Genomic DNA, 20,899 nt, shown 5'->3' with positions numbered 1-20,899 from the left:
GTTCAATTTGCTTTATAAATATATCCTATAGACAGGCGCCGTGGTATAGTTGAGTAGACGCTCAACTGCGAAACTGGCGTCACGGGTTCGATTTCCACTAATTGAAAAATGAATTCAAAAAATATTTATTTTCAATTGGTCTGGGTGTTTGTGGAGTATTTTTCATATTAACATTCCCTTTCCTTACTATCTTACCTGCAGATAAGCATCTAAAATATACGCTTTGTGGGTTATTCCTTTAATAATAAAAAAGAAATCACTATCAATCTTTCCAACCCTAGAAAATGTACTTCTCAAATATATGAAATCATCTACCTGTTCCAAAATTTCCCCATTTATGACTATTTCAAAAGTTTTAGTTAGCTCTAAATCTAAAATCTCATAAAGCTATCTACCGAGAGCTTTGAAAATTTGACACAAATAACAGACCGCGATGACAGCATCATTTGTTGAATTAACAGCAACACACGCAATAGTTATAATTACTAAAGGGGGCGGCGTACTTCTTAACACCTGCTGTCATTTAGGATTTTTAATGTTTTCGATTGCATTGTTATTTATTTTATTTTCTTCATATTTTCATTGCACATGTGATATTTATTTTCCATTTAACCAATCCGAGTCGCGGTAATACGCAACCAAGATAATTACAATTTTTAATGTTTTATTGACCCTTTGGCTACTGGGATTGTTGAGATAAGTTTGAAAGAAATATCGCGAATTGGACATAAATAATTCAAAAGCAAAATGTTACGATATTAAAAAACACTCATTACATTGTTGAAATAAATCTGGTTATCAATTTGATCTTCGGCGTAATGAAATGATATTACTCCACTATTTGATTTTATTATTGTATTATCATCTCTAATAGGAATTAAATCTAATAACTAAGAATTTCATAACGATTTCTCGACACTTATTACAAGACTACAACCCGATTCAAGAGAATAAATTCATAAGTTATTTATTACAATGTAATTTAATTTAAAAAAAGTATTCCATTGCTAGACTGTTAAGTATCGAAAATACACTATGTAAAAATGATGATTCCATTATTTATTGCTAATGTTTATCGCGTCAAAGTCCTTCTGAAGATGAAATCTTGCAATATAGGCAAAAATATCAGTAAAGAATTAAAATATTTGCAGAGTTGGTGTAGGCCAGATAATAAATGCTCCATCTTCAGGGCGTTTTGAAAATTATTTCCCTCAAACATATTTTACAGCATTATTCTTAAAAAAAATCATATTATTTTTACATCAGCATTATTAATTAAATTAATCATCAAAAAACTAATGTGCTCTAACGGAACAAAAATGGCCTAATTCAATACTCGTGTAGAGTTTTTTTTCTATTGTAATAATTTTTTGTTTCACGAACTTAGTCGATAATGTTTTGAAATCCATAACCGGTTAGGCACTCTTGGATACTTTTTTTAATTATCGATTAAAAAAGTAATAAAAAACTTGTCTATGTACACTTTTGACAGGTATGTATTTGTCGAAAAGTAGTCTGTGGTCGAAACATGAAGTACTATTATGTCTTGCGATGTATTTTCGTAATTAAAAACGTAGTGTCGAAGTGTTTTAATTAAAATGTTTAAGTAAAATTAGTGTCGGATAATGAATTGATATTAATAGTAGTAATTAATAGACATGCGATAAGAGCAGTAATTATGATTATGTACTAAAATCATACTAAGTTTTGGAAAAAAACCTCTATCACATTATTTTGTAATTATGGATCCGCCTCCGCTCGCCGAATCGGAAGAATCCGATAACGAGCCTCTTTCCTTGTTAACGGACGAAAAAACCTCCAAGATTTTAGATAAAGAGTCCGGGGATGACACTATGCTAGAATTGAGAACTCGCCCCTTGTTTACCAAAATATTTGAGAAAAAGAAGTTTTGTCGGAAATCCGACGTTATACACGATAACAATGACATCAATAGTACCGCAATTGCTGTTAAAAATGAAATCCCTCAAGAAGGGGAACCTTTTACAAACATGTTCATTTCTTACATTATGCCTCCGCTGAAATTGGATGAGCAGTTATCCGACGTTTGGTTAGACATCAAAACGATAAATCAAACTGGACCGATGTCCTGCGTACTGTGTTTCGAATGTTTTATAAATAAAAACAAACTAATTATGCACTATGTACTTAATCACAACAAGCCTTTCTGCGGAACGTGCAGGTAAAAGGGTTAGCAGTTGATTATCAGTACATTTTTTTTTCGAATTTTGTGTGAATAACGTTGCTTAATATGATTTGTAGGTATTTAATGGCGGACAAACACAGTTGGGACGTACACTGGCAATGCCACCTGCCACTCCGTTGTTCGCACTGCGTGGATGAGTTCCTGGAGGAGAGCAGCTTGCGGGCGCACTACATCGCGTACCACCAGCTAGCACACTGTCGCATGTGCAACTTGCTGCTGCCCGCTGGAGAGCTCTACAAGAAGCACCTCTTCAAGAAGCACGTAGTGACCCGCATCCAACAAGAAGAATCCGACCAAGTTTGGACTATCGTTTACCCCCAATCCTGGGCATTTTCTTGCCTGCTGTGTAACAAAGACAATCTACAAAATTTTGACTTTCTAAGGCATTTTCTCTATCATCACAAGTTTTCCCTGAAGTGTTTGTCGACTTTCGTCAATGGAAAGAATTTAGGATTCTCCGTCCTGGGAGCCAATGTGAACACATTTACTCAATCTAACGAATGCGATCAGAATCAATCTTGCGATATGGAAACTAAACATAACTACAATCAGTCGGAGAAAGAATCGGATAACCACAATGACAATTACCCATTCCTGGATGCCTTGATTCCCGAAATCAAACAAGAAGTATTAAGCGATGATGAAAATATATCTCGGGAAGTCGACGAAGATTCTATCACCACATCGAAGCCAGAATTGGATACTTTAGATCCGGGAAATGATCTGTCGATGGCGACTGAGAGTTTCCTGATAAAGTGGTCCGGGAGAGAAGATTTCGATGTGACTGCTGTCCAATTTGTGGCCATTAGAAAATGTGAAACTGATTATATAAATAAGAATGTTCTAGATATGAATTCGGGTGTCGTCACCTCCGACAACTTTTTGCTTTACGAAAATGATAAAAAATATGATCAGAAAGATGTAACTTGTCCTTTATGTTATCCGCTGAAAACCATACCTTCGTACTTTGAATTGATAGATCACATAATAAAGCATCACGCTTTGAAATCCCTTCCTAATTATACATGTCGCATATGCTTGATACATTGTCAAACACATTCGGATATGCAGAAGCATGCAAGTTTCGAATGTGGATTATTTCTCAATTTGTACATCTGCCAGTTTTGCGACGAAGAGTTTTTATCGAGAGAAGAAGTGCGAAGCCATCTTTCCGCGCACTGGGAGGAGATGAAGACTGTGGAATGTACAAGTCCGCAGGCGGGGTTCAAGTGCCGGTATTGTTCGTCGTTATTTTGGCATGAAATAGAAAGAGAACGCCATCATTGTCAAGTCCACTACTCTTCGCATAAAGAAAATTTCTATCGGTGTATTTTTTGCGAGATGGTCTTTAGTGATAAGGTAATGAAAATATTTTATTTATTACAATTTTCTTTTACACAGTATTATGTCATTGGATATAGCTGAAACATTTTCAGTAAAGTATTCGTGGATGCGTGGTGTACGAGTATCAGACACGGCGAATCAATTGCGTCCATACAAAATACTGTATACATACTGTGTAGGTATAAGGCAACCGGGTTGTAAAGCCGGTATTGTTCCGTCTGTTCTGGCAGCGTCGATCAATCCAGATGGTTTAAGCTCCAAGTAAATCCAAGATCGAGTCTAGGGCATAGCGGCAATCTAATGTTGCTAGGCAAAGGGATGGTCAAGTGAACCTAGTACAGTGGACGACGTTGATTTATATTCTGTATTAAATGAAATGGAGGACACTGTATAGTTGCATTTTTTCAGATATGGTGGGCGGCTCACGAAATGGAGGAGCACGGTGGCAGAAGTGGTCGACGTTCGGAGGATAATACAGAGATGTGGCACGCGTTCAAGTGCATGTTGTGCTGTCGAGTGTTCGGTCACTTGGCGGCGCTGCGTGACCACTTCTTAGACCTGCATCCGACCGCACGGCGCCTTTACTGCGCCGTGGCAGGATGTGTGTCGCGGCCCTTCAGGCTGCCGCGTTACCTGAAGCAGCACTGTGAGGTGTGTAATGCGTTAACCGATTCAATTTACTTATGTCAAAATAATGCACTCTTGACAGCAACGCATTTATAAAAAATCATCAATTTTTAGTTGTGCATGTTTTCGCAATGCCCAGAAAATGTACTATATCCCAGCAAAAGCGGTATATTTTAAACTTAATATTTACCCGCTACAGGGCAGAAAGTGTTGTTTTTGCATTTAAAAAAAAAGGTATTGTTTAATTATTTATTAAAATATACTAAATATTTTTCAAATGGAGAAAAACATTCAGGTTTTACCTCAAAAGATCTGTTGCACAGTAAAAAGTTCTATAAGTGGCTTGATATTTATTTTTAATAAATTTTATTTTATTTTTAAACTTTAAAAACGATCTCCTGAAAAATCAAGTTTTTTGATATAAGACGTTGTTGAAAGGAGTGAGCGATATCTGTAATCGAAGACAACGAAATCAATACATTTATTGGCAATCAAAATTTTACAGTAAATGTAACTCATCTATTGATGATATTTATCATGAATGACAGTTCAATTAATGCGAACAAATATATATTTTCCCCCAAACTTACTTGCACGAATTTGCTTGCACAATTTATATAATAATTTATTTTATGATAAATATATTTTTTAATCCCTATCTGAATTTAAAGCAGTGTTGGATCGACACAGTGTTAACTCGATTGCCAATTATATAAATTCAAGGTGATCAGTCACGCTCTCCAGATTCATGGGTATAGTAATGGAATATATATTCGACGGTAAACAGATGACATGAGCAGAAGAAGAGCTGAAGAAGTTCAGCACGGAGGACATTGCTGCTAAAAACTGACATGAGAAAAGGGGTAAAAATGTTCAGGACATTGACAAAATGAAAAAATAGATTTTTTTTTACATTTAAATTATTTTGCAATATTTTAGTAGAATAATACACGTCAGACGGGAAAGATATTTCTACCCATTCGGTCGAGTGATGCTTAATGACGGGAAGGGTATTTTTACCTTCTGTGCTGGCCTCATTTAAAAAACAAGGAATTATCCAGTGTTTTTATATAAATATAATATACCAATCTCTTTAAAGTCTTAACCATATGTATATAATTGTCAAATGCCGTCCCCAGCGGTCCGCAGGCGTAAAAAATACCCTTCCCAAATGTGATAAGATTAATGAAAATGGTTAGGTAACAGGTAAAATGCTGGAGGTTCTTTATTTGTAAAACTTTCATCTTGAGGTTTAATAATTCTCTAACCGTTATCCGCACCCAATGGTGCATAGGGCACTGCATCATATTCACATAGTGTTATATTGATTGTTATTTACATGAAGGCATGGTGATCACTCCTGCTCTACAGGAACCAGTCCAGGGTTATATCAAATAAATATAAGAGTGTAAATCACTCATGTTTTTTCACTCCCCCCTGGGAATCGAACCCAGCACGGCAGCTAAACGCGATGACCACTACACTACGGAGGTGGAAAAAAAAATATCGGTGTAAATTTTTGTGTATACTAAGTTAAGTGCGTGTTTGCAGGTGCTGCATAAGTCGGATCGCAGTGCAGACATCCCGGGAGTGGTGGACCTGCGCTGCTTGGAGTGCGGGAAACAGATGCGCACAGCGCGAGCTGCAGCCACTCATCGCACTGTGGCGCACGGGGACAAGTCTGCCTCGCGATTCAAGTGCCGGATCTGCGGCCACGGGCTCCCCTCCATACAAGACAGGTGGGAAAGATAAACGATACTATTTATAGATTTGGCGTTTGATTTATAGAACTCCATTTTAGTTTACGTATTAAATGTTAAATCAAACGTAGTATTTTACTGTAAAAAAAAACACATAAAAATCAATTTTCAACACACAAAAAGGTCAGGTTAGGAGTCTTAACAAACGGGGTATGTATGAGGAGATGCATGAACGTGGAAAAGGAGAAGAATGTTTGCAAAGACAGAGTGGTGTGGCATTCTATTCTCTCTGCCTACCCCTGCGGGGAAGCGGCGTGCTGGTTAGTTAGTTAGTTAGTAAAATCAATTTTGTGACAATTGTTTTGCCTAGTGAAGGCATTTTCAAACGAATGTTACTAAACTAATGTATCTACAACTACACTAAAAGATCCAAATTAATTTTTCTTTCAAAACAGTTTGATAATATTAATATTAATATATTAATTATTAATATTAATATATTGCATACTGGATTATTCACTCTCTGGAAGAAATATCAATTTTAAAGGTGTCTTAATTTGATATGAAACATGTATCATTCTTCCCCTTTTTTATGAATGATGGAAGTTTGAGCATCCCAGGGCTTACGACCTGGTATTTGGAGGTAGCGCCTTTGAAGTAGTATTTTACGAAAATGGCGCCATATAAATTATTAAAATTATTATTATGTAATTTTTTTTACCATTCTCACCATTATTGAACAATATTGCATTAATTCTTGAAACTTGTATTTGTGCAACGATCTTTAATCTTTCTGCATACTGGTAAGATTTTCGATACATAGGTAAAATATAACCGATCATTGCATTATTAGTTGAGGGATTTATGAAGTATTTATTTATGATTTATGATTTATGATTTATGAAGTATTTATAAGCTTTTTCCTTTTAAAAATAGGTGAGATTCGTTCAGAATTATTTTTCACACATATTTTTTTAGGAAAATAGCCTGAAATAAGATTGAATTTTTTAGATACTTCTATTGTGACCAGTCGATTATTAACACTATATATATATATGTATATTTTTTATTACATTGGACACTGGATTATTCATCCTACGGATGAAATGCCAATTTCAAAGGTGTCTCAACCTGATATGAAACATGTATAGTTTTTCCATTTTTTATTTAATTGATTTTTTTTTTAATAGAATGTTTAAAGTTATCGCTTAAGCCAGCTAAATGCCAGGTCATAAGCCCTGGGATGTTCAGATTTCTATCTACTTTCATAAAAAAGGGAAAAATGATAAATGTTTCTTATCAAATTGAGACACCTTTATAATATTTTTGATATTGTTGGAATTAATAAGCTATTACTATATTTATACGTTGACTGCCAACTACAAGATAACTCGTAGATTGCGTTCTTTGCTAGGACGCCAACTACGAGTTATCTCATACTGTTTTTGATTACCATATTCGTGCAGCTACGATTAAATTCGTCGTATATCAGTGCTAATATGGATAGATGATCTGGGAAGAGAACAAAAATCAATGCGGGCTTACATGAACAGAAAATTTATTAATAAATATAGAGAAAATATAATTATAAAAAAATTATTCAAAATCAAGAAGTCAATTTCATTTTTGAATATAATATGATTAAATGAAATTGACTTTTTAAACCGGAATTCTGAAAATTGTCCTGGCAGTCAATATGTTAATACTTGGTTACATAGAAGGACTTAATTAGATGTATTTTTTAACGCAGGAAACTTCATTACCTAGTGGTCCACCCCGGTGTCCCTCCGTTCAGCTGTATTGTGTGTGGGAAAGGGTACAATAACAAGTCAGCTCTCTACACGCATCGCTCACAGAGCCATTCCGTCAATGTTATTACCTATACCTGTTCCTTTTGCAACAAGATCTTCAGTGTAAGTTTTTTTTTGTCTTATTATAAAATGTTGGCTTAATCTGCGATGTATCTAACTCTATCTAGACTCTTTTTACAAGGGAAAGTAAATTAAAATATAATTTAATCATAAAGAGGAATTAATCAATTTTAAAACTCCAACACTATTTTCCACTGTAATGTGAATTTTTGTAATCAATAAATTCTGTTTTATGATGGTTTAATTGTAATGTGTTTACTCTCTTCTGCAATACAAGCACTTTATGCAACAGCGATGTTTACACACACGCATCTATTCTATTGAAGCAATTATAATTCAAGTCTTCATTTTTCAAGATGGCCGCTTCACTACCCTTCGTTTTTTGTTTACCTATATTGATATAACGTATTTTAACGTATTGTCCGCCTCCGTAGTGTAATGGTCAGCACGCCCGGCTACCGTTCTGGAGGTCCCGGGTTTGATTCCCAGGGGGGGTGAAATAAATATAAGTGATTTTTTCACTGTAATATTTATTCAATATTACCCTGGACTGGTATCTTAAGCGGAGGGCAGATCACCTTTCCTTCATGTGTAAACGATCAAGATAACTCTGCGTTTATATGACGCAGTGCCCTATGTACCATTGGGGTGCGGATAAGGGTTTAATTATTATTATTATCATTATATTGATATATATATTGACAGCACCTTTGTATCCTTACAATTCAAGTTGCATTCCGTAGTTCAGACAAATAATTATCTCTTGGTGGGTTTTGAAATTTGGTTATTTCCTTCATATTATTAGAATGAATAGTTTTTTCTAATGTAAAAATGTATTTTTTCTTGTTCAGAAACGCGACTCGTATAAGGAGCACCTTTTGATTCACGATGGGCCTCGCCACGCATGCCCTCACTGTTCTCGCGTGTTTGTGCAACGCTCCAACATGCTGCGCCATGTTCGACTTCACACCGGAGAGAAACCTTACGCCTGTATACACTGCGAGAAGACTTTCTCCGACAAGGGAGCTTGCAATGCTCATATAAAGTATGCTTTATCTGCTAATATCACTCTGGGTAGAATATGAATACTAAACATATAGTGCAGTTGTTTTTTTTAATGTTATTATACCGTTGTTTGTCGATACTCTTAGTAATCGGTGTTTCAGCCACCAATGCATTTATGAGTGGCGGTTGAAACATTAACTAAAGTGAAACTACTTTACGTTTTTGAAGGGACTGAAAAAAAACTAAAATGAAGGAAAAATTTAAATGCGGGGTATTGAAAAAAAAAACATTTTAATTTTATTAATTTTTTGCAAAAATTATGTAGATGAGTTTGTTTTGTATACAAAAACCTAAATAAAAGGAAAATGTAATGGGGAGTATTGAAAAAGAAACTTTTTTGTTTGTTCATGTAGATGAAATTTTTTTGCATACAAAAACCATATGGAGGGAATGTATAAATTAGGGTTATTGAAAAAAACATTTCAAATAATTTTTTTTTGTAAAAATTATAATGACTTAATGAACCAAACAAACAAAAAATGTAAAAACGTACGTAAACGATGATCGCAAAAAATTAACAAACAAAAAAAATTACAGATCGAGTAAAGAATCGAATGACAGGATATTTTGGACATAAACTGGGTGAAAAATACCTAAATAAATATATGAAAATATAGGGACTGAAGTAATTACACCCAGTTGGCGGAAAAATTTGAAATCCGGGGATGTAAAATCCGGGTTTCGCTGTATTAATAATTTCGGTACAAAATGACATAATCGTGCAATAATCAATTACATTATACCAATTACACTGATTGTCTAAGAGATTTTATCAAACATATAGTGCTTTAATTCAGTAAGTATGAGATAAACAATGGTAAATTCTACATATCAAAGGTTCAGTAGAAACAAATTAAATATTAACATTATTTAGCTGTCATTTTGAGGCATTTAACATATGATAAAACAGAGAAAACATTGGACATTAGAATTTTATGTTTATTTCCTAATACTCGTAACTGGTGGCAGAAATTCTCAAAAATCATTATCTGTCTCTTCTTCATTCGGCATTTGGTTTATGTTTGTTTACCTCATACATATTTACCAAATTTATGGTGTCTTAAAAATTAAAGTCCTAATACATTTTCAAAATGCTGCAGAAATAAATTAATTTTGTTTATATACATAATAGATATTTTGAAACATGGATCAAAATTTACTAATGATGACATAAACAAATATTGCAGTGTAATGGAGCATGTCATAATGTTCTATTATTGATTAAAAAAATTATTACATTAAATGTATTTTAGTGTTAAAATCAGTACTTTGTATCATAGTCAGGAAATCAAGATCAATTATAATGTTAGATATTGATTTTTTTTGCTCCTTTGGATAATTTCGAATATTAGATTTTTTTTGGTTTGGACATGTAGAACGAATGAGTGAGGAAAGAACGGTAAAACAAATTTATGAGGCGAATGTAATTGGGAAAAGAAGCAGAGGAAGACCGAGAAAAACATGGCATAATCAGGTATGCCAAATACTTGAAAGTGGTCAGGTTAGGAGTCGTAACAATCGGCAGGTATGTATGAGGAGATGCATGAACATGGAAGAGGCGAAGAATGTTTGCAAAGAATGAGTGGTGTGGCGTTCTATTCTCTCTGCCTACCCCTGCGGAGAAGCGGCGTGATGGTTAGTTAGTTAGTTAGATTTTTTTTAAATTTTGGTTTTAAATATTTTCTGTGAAAAATAATCATTACAGGGATCAGAATTTTGAAAAGTTTTCAAATTATGATGAAAATGTAGTTGCTTAAATTCATAATATAAGTGTTTGTGAACTTGTCTTGTTTGGGCATCACATCAAGCAAGCACATCTCAGTTATTTGACAGTAAATAACAACATAAAAAAATTGTTTTAATTTTTAGAACTCATACGAGGGAAGATGTAAATGCATGTGTGATATGTGGTCAAGAATTCCTTCAAAAGCAGAAACTGAAGTATCATATGAGGAAGCATACCGGCCAAGGTATGGAAATCAAAATATAAATATACATATCTGCCTATTTTTATTGCTTTGATTCTCGCCTTTAATATTGATGTTTTTACTTCACAAAAAAAAGAAGTTTTTTCTCAATATTGGAAATTCTTCAGTCGAGTCTGAAATGGAATATGTGATAAAAAAATGTATTTAATGTATTTCAGATTTGGAAACATGTTTGATCTGCAATAAACAGTTTACAAATAACACTAACCTGCGTGAACATATGAAGACTCACGATGATTCCTCCCCGACCGTATGTCCTCATTGTGGTAAGAATATGTTAATAACAGTCTATTGTTATACATAATATGTAGAGAAATGCCATTAAATGTATGTTATTTACTATCCAGGCAAAGTGTTCACAACCAAACGTTACATGGAGCGCCATCTGAGAGATAACCACAGCAACACGGCGGAAGTGCACACCTGTCCACTGTGTGGGCGCTCTTGCCCGAAACTCTCCGCTCTGAGAAACCACCTACTCACACATTCACCTGTTAAACATCTTCAGGTTACTTTCTTCTCATTCTTTTTTCAAAGAAATGTTTATCTATCATTTTAATCCAAAAAAAGCAGCAAAAATTCAGAGGCCCACTTGAAAAATATTGCATTTCGTTTCAAAATTTTATGAATGAAAACGTTTTTTTCTTCTATCATCGGATTATATGTACAATTAACCGCTTCTGTGCCAAGAGCGAGATTACTCGCATTCTTGGCCGTGCCCAGCAGGCCGGCTATAGAAAAAGAGCGAGTATTCTCGCTCTGGTTTGAGCCTCTGTGTCATGTCACGTCCCGTTTTTTTGGTTAATTTAAAATATGGAAAACACAGAGACATCTATTGGGATAATTTTGTAGTACTTCACTAAACAGACGAAATTACAGTTTTCTGATATTATCGATTTTACAGAGATCTACCCACGAGCTTCGTTTGACAGAAGACAGAGTCACTAAAATAGGGTTGTCAGTTTTCGCGGGTCTATTGTCGATATCTGATGCGCGTCAATAAGTTTATTATAATTTATTGATTTTTGTTAGTTTTTGATACTTGTGCGGAACAATTATCAATTTTTTAACTTGTTTGTGTGTTTTCTGTGTTGTTTGTACATTTGTTTACCGTTTTTTTCGTGTTTCAACTCTGCTCTGTGTGTTTTCTGTGTTTTTGATTTACGTAAATTGGGACATTTATTTAGCCGACAATGGAGAGTGAACCAAATACATCTGGACATGAACAATTGGATGAAGATTTCATGGAAGATGCCGGCCGTACTCCGGATTCCGATGACAGTGATGTTGATTTTGAGATTGGTGATGACGAACAAGATTTTCCTGATATATCTCTGATCGACGAATCCACGCCAGTTTTCGATTGGAAAACTGATGATTTTATTCCCAAAATTAATACTTTCGATTGTGCAAGTTCAGGTTCCAATATTGAAAATGTTGGAACAAGGGAAGTAGACTTCTTCAAACTTTTCATGTCTACTACCCTAATGAGTTACATTTGTGATGAGACAAATAAGCAGTACCAATATGTAAAGAGCAACTGCAATGAGTTGACTTGGAGGCTAAAACAATGGACTGACACAACAATTGAGGAACTATACATTTTTTTGGCTTTGTGTCACTTGATGGCCTGCAATTCGAGAAATAAAATTCAAGACCACTGGTCAACTGACATTCTACTTTACTCCCCCATATATTCAGATACCATGTCTCGAAATAGATTTCAAATAATCCTTCGCATGCTCCACTTTAGTGACAATACTCAGCAAGCAGGTGGGGACAAAATGTTCAAAATAAGGTACATAGTGGATAATTTTAAAAAAAAATTTGGAGAGTACATGTTTCCTTACATGAATATTTGCATTGATGAAAGTTTGCTTCTATTCAAAGGCAGACTGTCATTTAGGCAATATATTCCATCAAAAGCAAGCCGTTTTGGGATTAAATTTTTTGTACTGTGTGACTGTGCTACGGGATATGTTCTGAACTTCATTATTTACACTGGGAAAACGACAGAATACGTACCACATCCACATGTAGGCATATCAGGGAGCTTAGTCATGACACTCATGGAGCCATATTTAGATCGGGGACATACACTGTACATTGATAACTGGTACACTAGTCCTCTTTTACTCCAAAGGCTCCATGATCGGAAAACGAATGCTTGTGGTACTGTAAGAAGAAACCGAAAAGGTATGCCAAAGTTCACTGAAAAACTGAAGAAGGGGGAAATGAAAAATTTTCATACCGACACCCTTTCGGCCCAAATTTGGAAGGATAAAAGGGAGGTTTGTATGCTCACAACTCTTCATCCACCTATTCTAAGCGAAACAGGCAAAACCACATACCGGAATGAACCAATAATCAAACCTGAAAGTGTTCAAGACTATAACAAGAACATGGGTGCAGTTGACCAATCTGATATGGTTTTGTCGAGTGTCCACTCATCGCGGAAGACAATGAGGTGGTATAAAAAAATATTCTTTCACCTAATGGACCTAGCATTACTGAATGCCCATTTACTTCACCGACAAAAAACAGGAAAACGTATGCCGCTAGCACAGTTTCAGATGGAGGTGATAAGGCAACTGATTCAACAACATAAACCTAATATACCCTCGAAATGTACCCATAGGAAAAGAAAGGCGGATCTGCCATCACGTCTAACCGAAAGGCACTTTATGGACAAACTACCTCCAACTGCAAAAAAAGCAGCACCTACGGCCAGATGCGTAGTATGCCTATCAAAAAATAAAAGAAAAGAATCGAGGTATCACTGCAAGCAGTGCAAAGTGGCTCTCTGCATTGAACCGTGTTTCGAACAATACCATACATTAGAAGACTTTTAATTTTATTTTCAAAAAAAAAAAAAAAAGAAAAAAAAAAGAAAAATATATATATATATATTTAGTTTACAATTTAAAAAAACAATCGATCTTAATAATAGAGTCTTTTAATTAATTGTTAATATTTTTCTAATGCAAGTTCCCATATTTCTGTGACAAGTTGTGGCAACCCTGACATTTTCTGAAAAATTAAAGTATGTTTATCTAAGTGAAGGGAAGCAAATACGTCGTACATTGAATAAATTTGGTAAGTCATTTAAATATCCTATCAAAGTGTAATGTTTTTAATTGATAAAAATAAAATTTAAAAATGATTTATTTTGATTAAAAATTCACGGCCTGCTGTGCACAGCTACAGTTCTACCTACTGGCATTTAAAAGGTTAATTAATATTTTCATAAAGATTTTTTTTTTCAGTTTTCATTTAAAAATCTATTTTATTTATAATCTATCTATTTTAGTTCCAGGCAGCGCTGAGTGTAGATCGTTAGGCTCTATGTAAATATTGATTGATTATATGATGTGAAAATTCTTCTACAGTGCCTGGTTTGCGGAAAACAGTACAATGGAAAAAAGAGCATTAACAGACATCTGCACAAGCGGCACGGAATACAGCTGACAGACGAGTCCTACTCATCCAGTTTCCTACAGCTAGATCCCAGGCAGTGCAGTCTCGGGCTCGATGAGGAGACCCTCTGCAGGATTTTCGGACCGGAGAAAAACATCAAACCGTTCCTGCCGTTCCAAGTAACCAACATCGGCATGCTCAAACTGAAAATAAAAACCCCGCAAGTCTACAAGTCGGCCAACGAAGATGACGATTCCGACGGGGATTATAAGCCTAATCAGAAGATCAAACTTGAAAATTTGGATCACAGCGCTGACGATGCGGACGTCCCGATTTCAGGATTGGATCTGGCTTCGCTGAAAACTCGAGCGAAGAGGGAAACCGCCAAGGATGTGAAGTACGAGTTTGATTCCGACGAAGACAGTAGCGACACGCCTCTGGGGGTATTGGCCAATAATAAAAATAAAATAAAATTCAAAAGAAAGTATAAAACTAACAATGTGCACACTAAAAGTCAGGAGGAGACCTCCGATGAAGAGGCTTTGCCCATCTTCCCGCTCGTTGAAATTAAATGCGAGCCTGTAGATTACGATGAGTAATCAACTTCCTCGTTATTTTGTATATACACGTTTCATCACTGGCAAAATACGCAGCTTAAACTTTAGCACCTTATTGTGACAATTTTTTTATTTGAATACATTTTTATAATTCCATCTCTGCTCTGACAGCTGGAGCAAGTAGGTTATGTAAAATATTACAAAATAGCTTTTTATGTGTAGGCAAAATATTCAACAACAAAAAATACTTGGTTTTTTTGCCAGTTGTGAGACCAGATAATGTAGACAGTTTTTTTAACCCGAAAATTTATTCGGGAAAAAAACATTTCGTCTACAAATAAATTATTGTGCAATTATTGTTACAGGAGTATTTCTGTAAAACGAAAATTATATATTGTTGATTTAAATATTTTAATCTTTATTTTCTGTTGTTGTTTTAAATATACTTTTATTGTAACATAAAGTAAATATTCTAAAGTTTATCTAAAGTGGTTACTTTAGAAATATAATTGTATTGATAAGAAGTAATACACGTAATTACCATTTAATGTGATAGAGGTTCATGCCATTTACATAATTCGGTATGAATATGGTCGATGCTTAAATTCAAATTTACTAGCATTAAAAAAAAAAACATTATATTTAATAAATTTAATTAGTATCTCTATGATAAAAATGTTTAGTCATATTTGATGTTTTTTCATCAAGTGTAAAAAAAATCTCACCACAAGTATGAAAGCAATTATGAAATATCTAGATTTATATTAAATTAATTTAAATTGTAAGTACAAAAATATATTTAAAAAAAAAACATTATAGTATTGTGTATTACGTACACAGTTTTGTAGTATGACCGTAAATAATATGTACTTGTAAATGTATATACATTCCAAATGTCTTATTGTAGACAAATAATACAATTTACCTTTTTAGTGTCTAAGTATTTTTGTTCTATCGGGAAATCAAAAGAGCCATATAAGGTCTAGTACATAGGGTGCAGTTTACGCATATTATTGTAAACAGTTTGTGTAATGTTTACCCGAATGTCTGATGAAGTACATATGTTTCTGAAACTAAATACTATTTACCTTTTTATTCACACCATAAATAGAGATATCGAATGTACTAGTAAAATATTTTTTATTTTTTAACTTTTTATTAGCTGTATTTAATGTTTAAAAAATTTACATGCTGGTATCTGATAATTTTTGCTGGATAAATCAGTTAATTTTTTTCAGTTAGTTTTTTCTTTTTCTTTTTTTCTGCAGTTCTAGCGCAGATTTGTTAAGGATGGATTATTTACAAAGCATAAATTTTTCTTATATTTAGCAACATTTGAAATATTTAAGTGGTACATTAAGAAAAATATGCATGTACATATTTAAAAACATAAAAAAAACTAACAAATACAGTGGAACCTCTTATATCGAGCACCTCTCACAAAGAGTAATTCGCATAACCAACAAAAAAAAGTGAAGAAGTTGCTCCCTTAACGAGTGACATTTCGCATAACGAGTTACAAGTCCCTTTTTCACGACATTCACTCGTGAGCCGGTACTTCCGCGCCAGTCAAGACAAAAAAAATGTTTTGCCTAACGAGTAAGATTCTCAGACAAATTTTGCCCGTTATGAGAGGTTCCACTGTACATATATATAATGATAAATGGATCATAAAACGAAACATATATCATTGCAATCCTCCACTCTAAATGGCTTTTTCTGGTAAATTTTAATTAACCTGGCCGGAATGATTCTGATAAAATATACTAACACACATTCATAATAAGTTGTAACATTAAGTTATGTTATCTTTGCCAGTATATTTTTTAAATAGTTGAAAGTTTGATGGCTGTAGTGAAAGTTACCACCAAAGTAGATAGGGTTTACTGTTTCTGGTCATTTCTGTTATTTAGAAGCTCAGGCTTTTGAATTATTCATTTAATATTAATTATTTAATTTTAGTTACATATTTTGTATCTCGCCTATATTTGTTTGTGCTGTCTGCGGGCCACACATGCTGATACTATAATGCGGGATTTGAGATAATTCTGAAAAAAGGAATCGATATTGTCGTTTAGTTACATAAACAGTATTCTTTTAAATGTCATCTGCATATTTGTTTGATAACTTAATCAACACGCTATAACCGGGTGGTATTTGACTAATTAAAATGAGAATGATTGCTGATTAACAAATAATAGTTAGGTATTTTAAAATTGAATAAATTATGACGGTCAACCAAAAAATAACTTCTGTATATGCATAAAGGGCCAGTACTAATGGCATATATTTTGTGTTGTTGATTTTCTTCGGCATATTTTTTTTGCTATACATATTGATTACTGTAAAACCATGCTAATTATATCTAGAATCTCCCCTCCCATATTATGCTAATCGCAATGAGTGACAACAATATAGGTTAATTAATTCATTTTAATTTTTTTAATCTTGTCTATTTTGAAAGAAAAAAAAATGCTTTTTATTTTTAATTCTGTAAAATTTCCAAAATGAACAAAGAATTTACACAAAAATATTGGTTTTCTATTGATTACCTCAATCATTGTTTAAAAGTACCATTTTTATTTTTATTTACGTACTGTCTGTCAATGAAGAGTAGGGATGAAAGCAATTGACACCACAATCTATGTTAACAATGGGAACACCAAATTAAGTTATCATCGTGCTATTGCTGTAGAAATTATAGCAAGGCCGTATGAGAGAAATTTGTTTTGTGATTCTTAATTTGAGTGTTTCAATTCAAGAAATTATGTGTTTACAAATTTTTATTTACAAATAAAATCTTGTAAACATAAGTCGTACCAAAATAAAAAAAAACTACACCAGCGCTCTTATATATTTTCTACTATTTTTTGACATACTTTATACATATACTTAATTTTATCAACAAATTGCAGTATTAAAATTAATATTAATATATATTTTAACATCACATAAATGTTTACAAATGTGAAGTTTTTCATACCATTGGCTTTTTTTTCTTTGGGTATGTTTTTACTGCCTGAGTTTTTTTTTAAACTTTATTTTTCTGCCTCTGTAATGTAGTGGTTAGTATGATTGAAGTTCTGAGTTCAACTCCCAGGAGAGTTACAGTAATTATGTATAAGGTATTTTTCAGTCTAATATTTATACAATATCACTTTGTCTGGTATCCAACTAGCACTGGAGTGATCACCCTGCTTTTACATAATTAATGACCAAGATATCTTTGTGTCAATGCAATGCAGTGCCCTATGCACCTCTGAATGCGGATGGGGGCTAGAAAAAAGAAGAATATTTTTGCTCAATATGGAAAGTGGCCTTAATGCTTGTACATCCTTCACATAATTTATACCAAAAATAATTTTCGCTTTTGAATATTCACTTCTTTTATTGATCTTAGAATAAAATATTAATATTAACAAATGTAAATATACATATGTGCACAAAGTTTGATAAGAAATTAAGTTTTTACATGCGTTAACATCACAGAATATTTTAGTTTTTTTTAACTCATTATATTAGATACTAAAAAATATTAATGAATTTTTATTTTCCAGTATTGTAAAAGAAAAGTGTATTTTTATTTTTTTATTGGCAAAGCACCCAAAATTGAGTGAACATTAAAAGAAAGTTGGTAATGTGGGATTTTTATTATGATTTTTTATTGGGGGATTTTTGTGTGTCTAAATACAATATGTAGTTCACAAATTAATGTTACTGAGTTTTGTCATTTTTAAGGGTTTTGGATATTCTCATATAAATTAACTCAATTTAATTCTGTCCCATGCCTTGGAAATGAAACCCTTTTCACTTTATCCTGTACCTGCCGATGAAATTGACAGTCAGGTGTTAACTTATATTACTTCCAATTATAAGTTTAACATAACATGCCATCACTTAAGTAAATAATGATCAATTTAAAAATTGTGTCGTATTTCTGTTGTCAATACTGTGTGTAAAATTATCTTTGTAATCATGTTATTTATGCGTTTGATCAAAGAATGTATTTTCTAAAGGTGGAGATTGACCGGAGCATTTCGTCATAACATAACATCGTAACATCGCTCGCGGCGAGCATCACCGAGCATCCAAAACTATGGATGGAACGCTCGGCTTGGTGTACTGACTGCCTGAATGCTCGCATCGTAACGTGTTACGTTACGACGAAATGCTCCGGTCAGTCTCCACCGCTAGAAAATACATTCTTTAATCAAACGCATAAATAACATGATTACAAACATAATTTTACACACAATATTGACAACGGAAATATGACACAATTTTTTTAATTGATCACGTTTTATGTTACGACGAAATGCTCCGGTCAGTCTCCACCTTAATACTTAATCCATATCTTACCATTTTCACATGTTTCAACTTTTTTACCACTTGAGTTAATTTATTTTAACGATTAGCTAAAGATGCTTTCATCTTCGGGTCTGAATATAAACTATTATTAAATCTAGTCATCAAAATAAATATAACTGAAGTGGTAAAAAATAAGGGTTTTCATTTACAATTTCACCATGTATTACCACAAATTGAATTCCGAAACAATTATTAATATATCTTTCAATGTTAATTCAAATATGCTTGCAACAAATATACGAGTATGTGAATACATTCACCCTCATGAGAAAACATCTACTACGCGCTGAATCCTAATCAATTAAGGACAAAAAATAACATTTATTCTTAAAAACTTTTGTTTATTTTTATAACTTGTTTTAATTTAACCGTTTCTTTGAATATAAAGAAATTATGGAGGTATTATTTGTTTATATTGTTTACAAGCAAGTTTTATTTGTACCTATCTCTGTGCTATATTTTTTGTATGTCTGTCGGTGTGGACTCGGCATAAAAGATAATTCAGTCATGGAAAATTACCTTTGTTGTATTTTATTATAAATAACTGTGATGGACATAGGGCCGTGAAGATTACCAACAAGTGAAACTATTTTTTTAATGTTTCATAGGGCTGATTATTTAGTTGGTGACACTGACCTATAGGTGTAATATAATTTCTTAAAATAATTATCGTATTTAGATCTAGTAAATGCTTTAGTTGAGTACTTTGTGATGTGCCATTGCAAAAGATTTTTCTGCCATCCAGAAAGTTATATAATTGAAGAAATGCATCAAGAGGAGATAAATAAATAATATTATTTATTTTAGTAAATGCACACCGTGGTTACCATTATTATTGTCACTTTTTATTTAAATGAATGTATTTTGAAATAAAGTATTTAAATGATTATTCTGTGTTTTATTTATTAATTCATTTGAGTATTTTAAGATTGCTAATAAATCAATGTTTTAAAAAAATATTTATAAAATACAAGTATTTTCACTTTTTTGTTACCTAAGTAAATTAATATAAATCGCAAGACAATGGGACTCTTCTCATTGGAATCTTTAAGAAAGATTATTTTATTTAGCAGATATAAAATATTTCCTATAGATTACCTCTAGTCAGCTAAATATTTTATGTGTCCTTATTTAGATTATCTCTATTAAATTCTCACCATCTTAGTGTGACATCAGTATGCATCTAGCATTCTTGTAAAATTCACTTACTGATTGACATGCAATATTTGTACCATACCATGACTGTGAAGTATTTCATACTGAAAGCGGGTAACTTACGCTAGTGGAATACGTGTAATTATGTTATATGTCATCAGCATAATAAAATGCTGTTTTTCAATAAGTGAATTTCGTAAATAAAAATAATGAACATAAAGATTAATTTTTCGGGTTTTCATACATACTCAAAAGTAAAAAAAAACATTAATATTTAATTGTGTTAAATCTAATATTTCTCCTTACTGAATATCGGATTTCATACAAATGCACGGTTGATATATTGGTTGAAAATATTTCTAAGTAATCGAAAATATTTTTATGTAGCTGGTATTCTTATCAACTATTCCTTACTTACCCTTAGCTGTGAAATTTCAGAAACTTTATTTTTCTGCTTTATTTGTTTACCCCCGATGAAAATATTTATCTTCGTTAATTATTTAAAATAAGTAAGTACCTACCTATCGTAGAAAGTTGTAGTAGGTACTAACTGTTTATTATTTTCATTTTCATTCATGAACAC

General features: G+C 33.0%; 1 protein-coding gene across 1 annotated transcript; it reads left to right on the top strand.

Annotated features, from left to right (window-relative positions):
• The first annotated feature begins 1,502 nt into the window (after nt 1–1,502).
• On the top strand, nt 1,503–15,598 carry LOC148306678 (uncharacterized). The gene is made up of 10 exons (XM_088264551.1): nt 1,503–2,200; nt 2,281–3,583; nt 3,977–4,219; nt 5,747–5,934; nt 7,646–7,808; nt 8,618–8,811; nt 10,701–10,801; nt 10,978–11,085; nt 11,167–11,327; nt 14,209–15,598. The coding sequence occupies exons 1-10, from the start codon at nt 1,743–1,745 to the stop codon at nt 14,833–14,835; spliced, it is 3,546 nt and encodes a 1,181-aa protein (XP_088120677.1). The 5' UTR covers nt 1,503–1,742; the 3' UTR covers nt 14,836–15,598.
• The last annotated feature ends 5,301 nt before the right edge of the window (nt 15,599–20,899 follow it).

This window comes from Brachycentrus maculatus, unplaced genomic scaffold, assembly GCF_059751285.1.
Source record: "Brachycentrus maculatus isolate JH-2025_06_01 unplaced genomic scaffold, ASM5975128v1 h1tg000233l, whole genome shotgun sequence".
Taxonomy (NCBI): Eukaryota; Metazoa; Arthropoda; class Insecta; order Trichoptera; family Brachycentridae; genus Brachycentrus; species Brachycentrus maculatus.
Note: the sequence above shows the minus strand (reverse complement) of the source record. Positions and strands in the feature narration are given on the sequence as shown.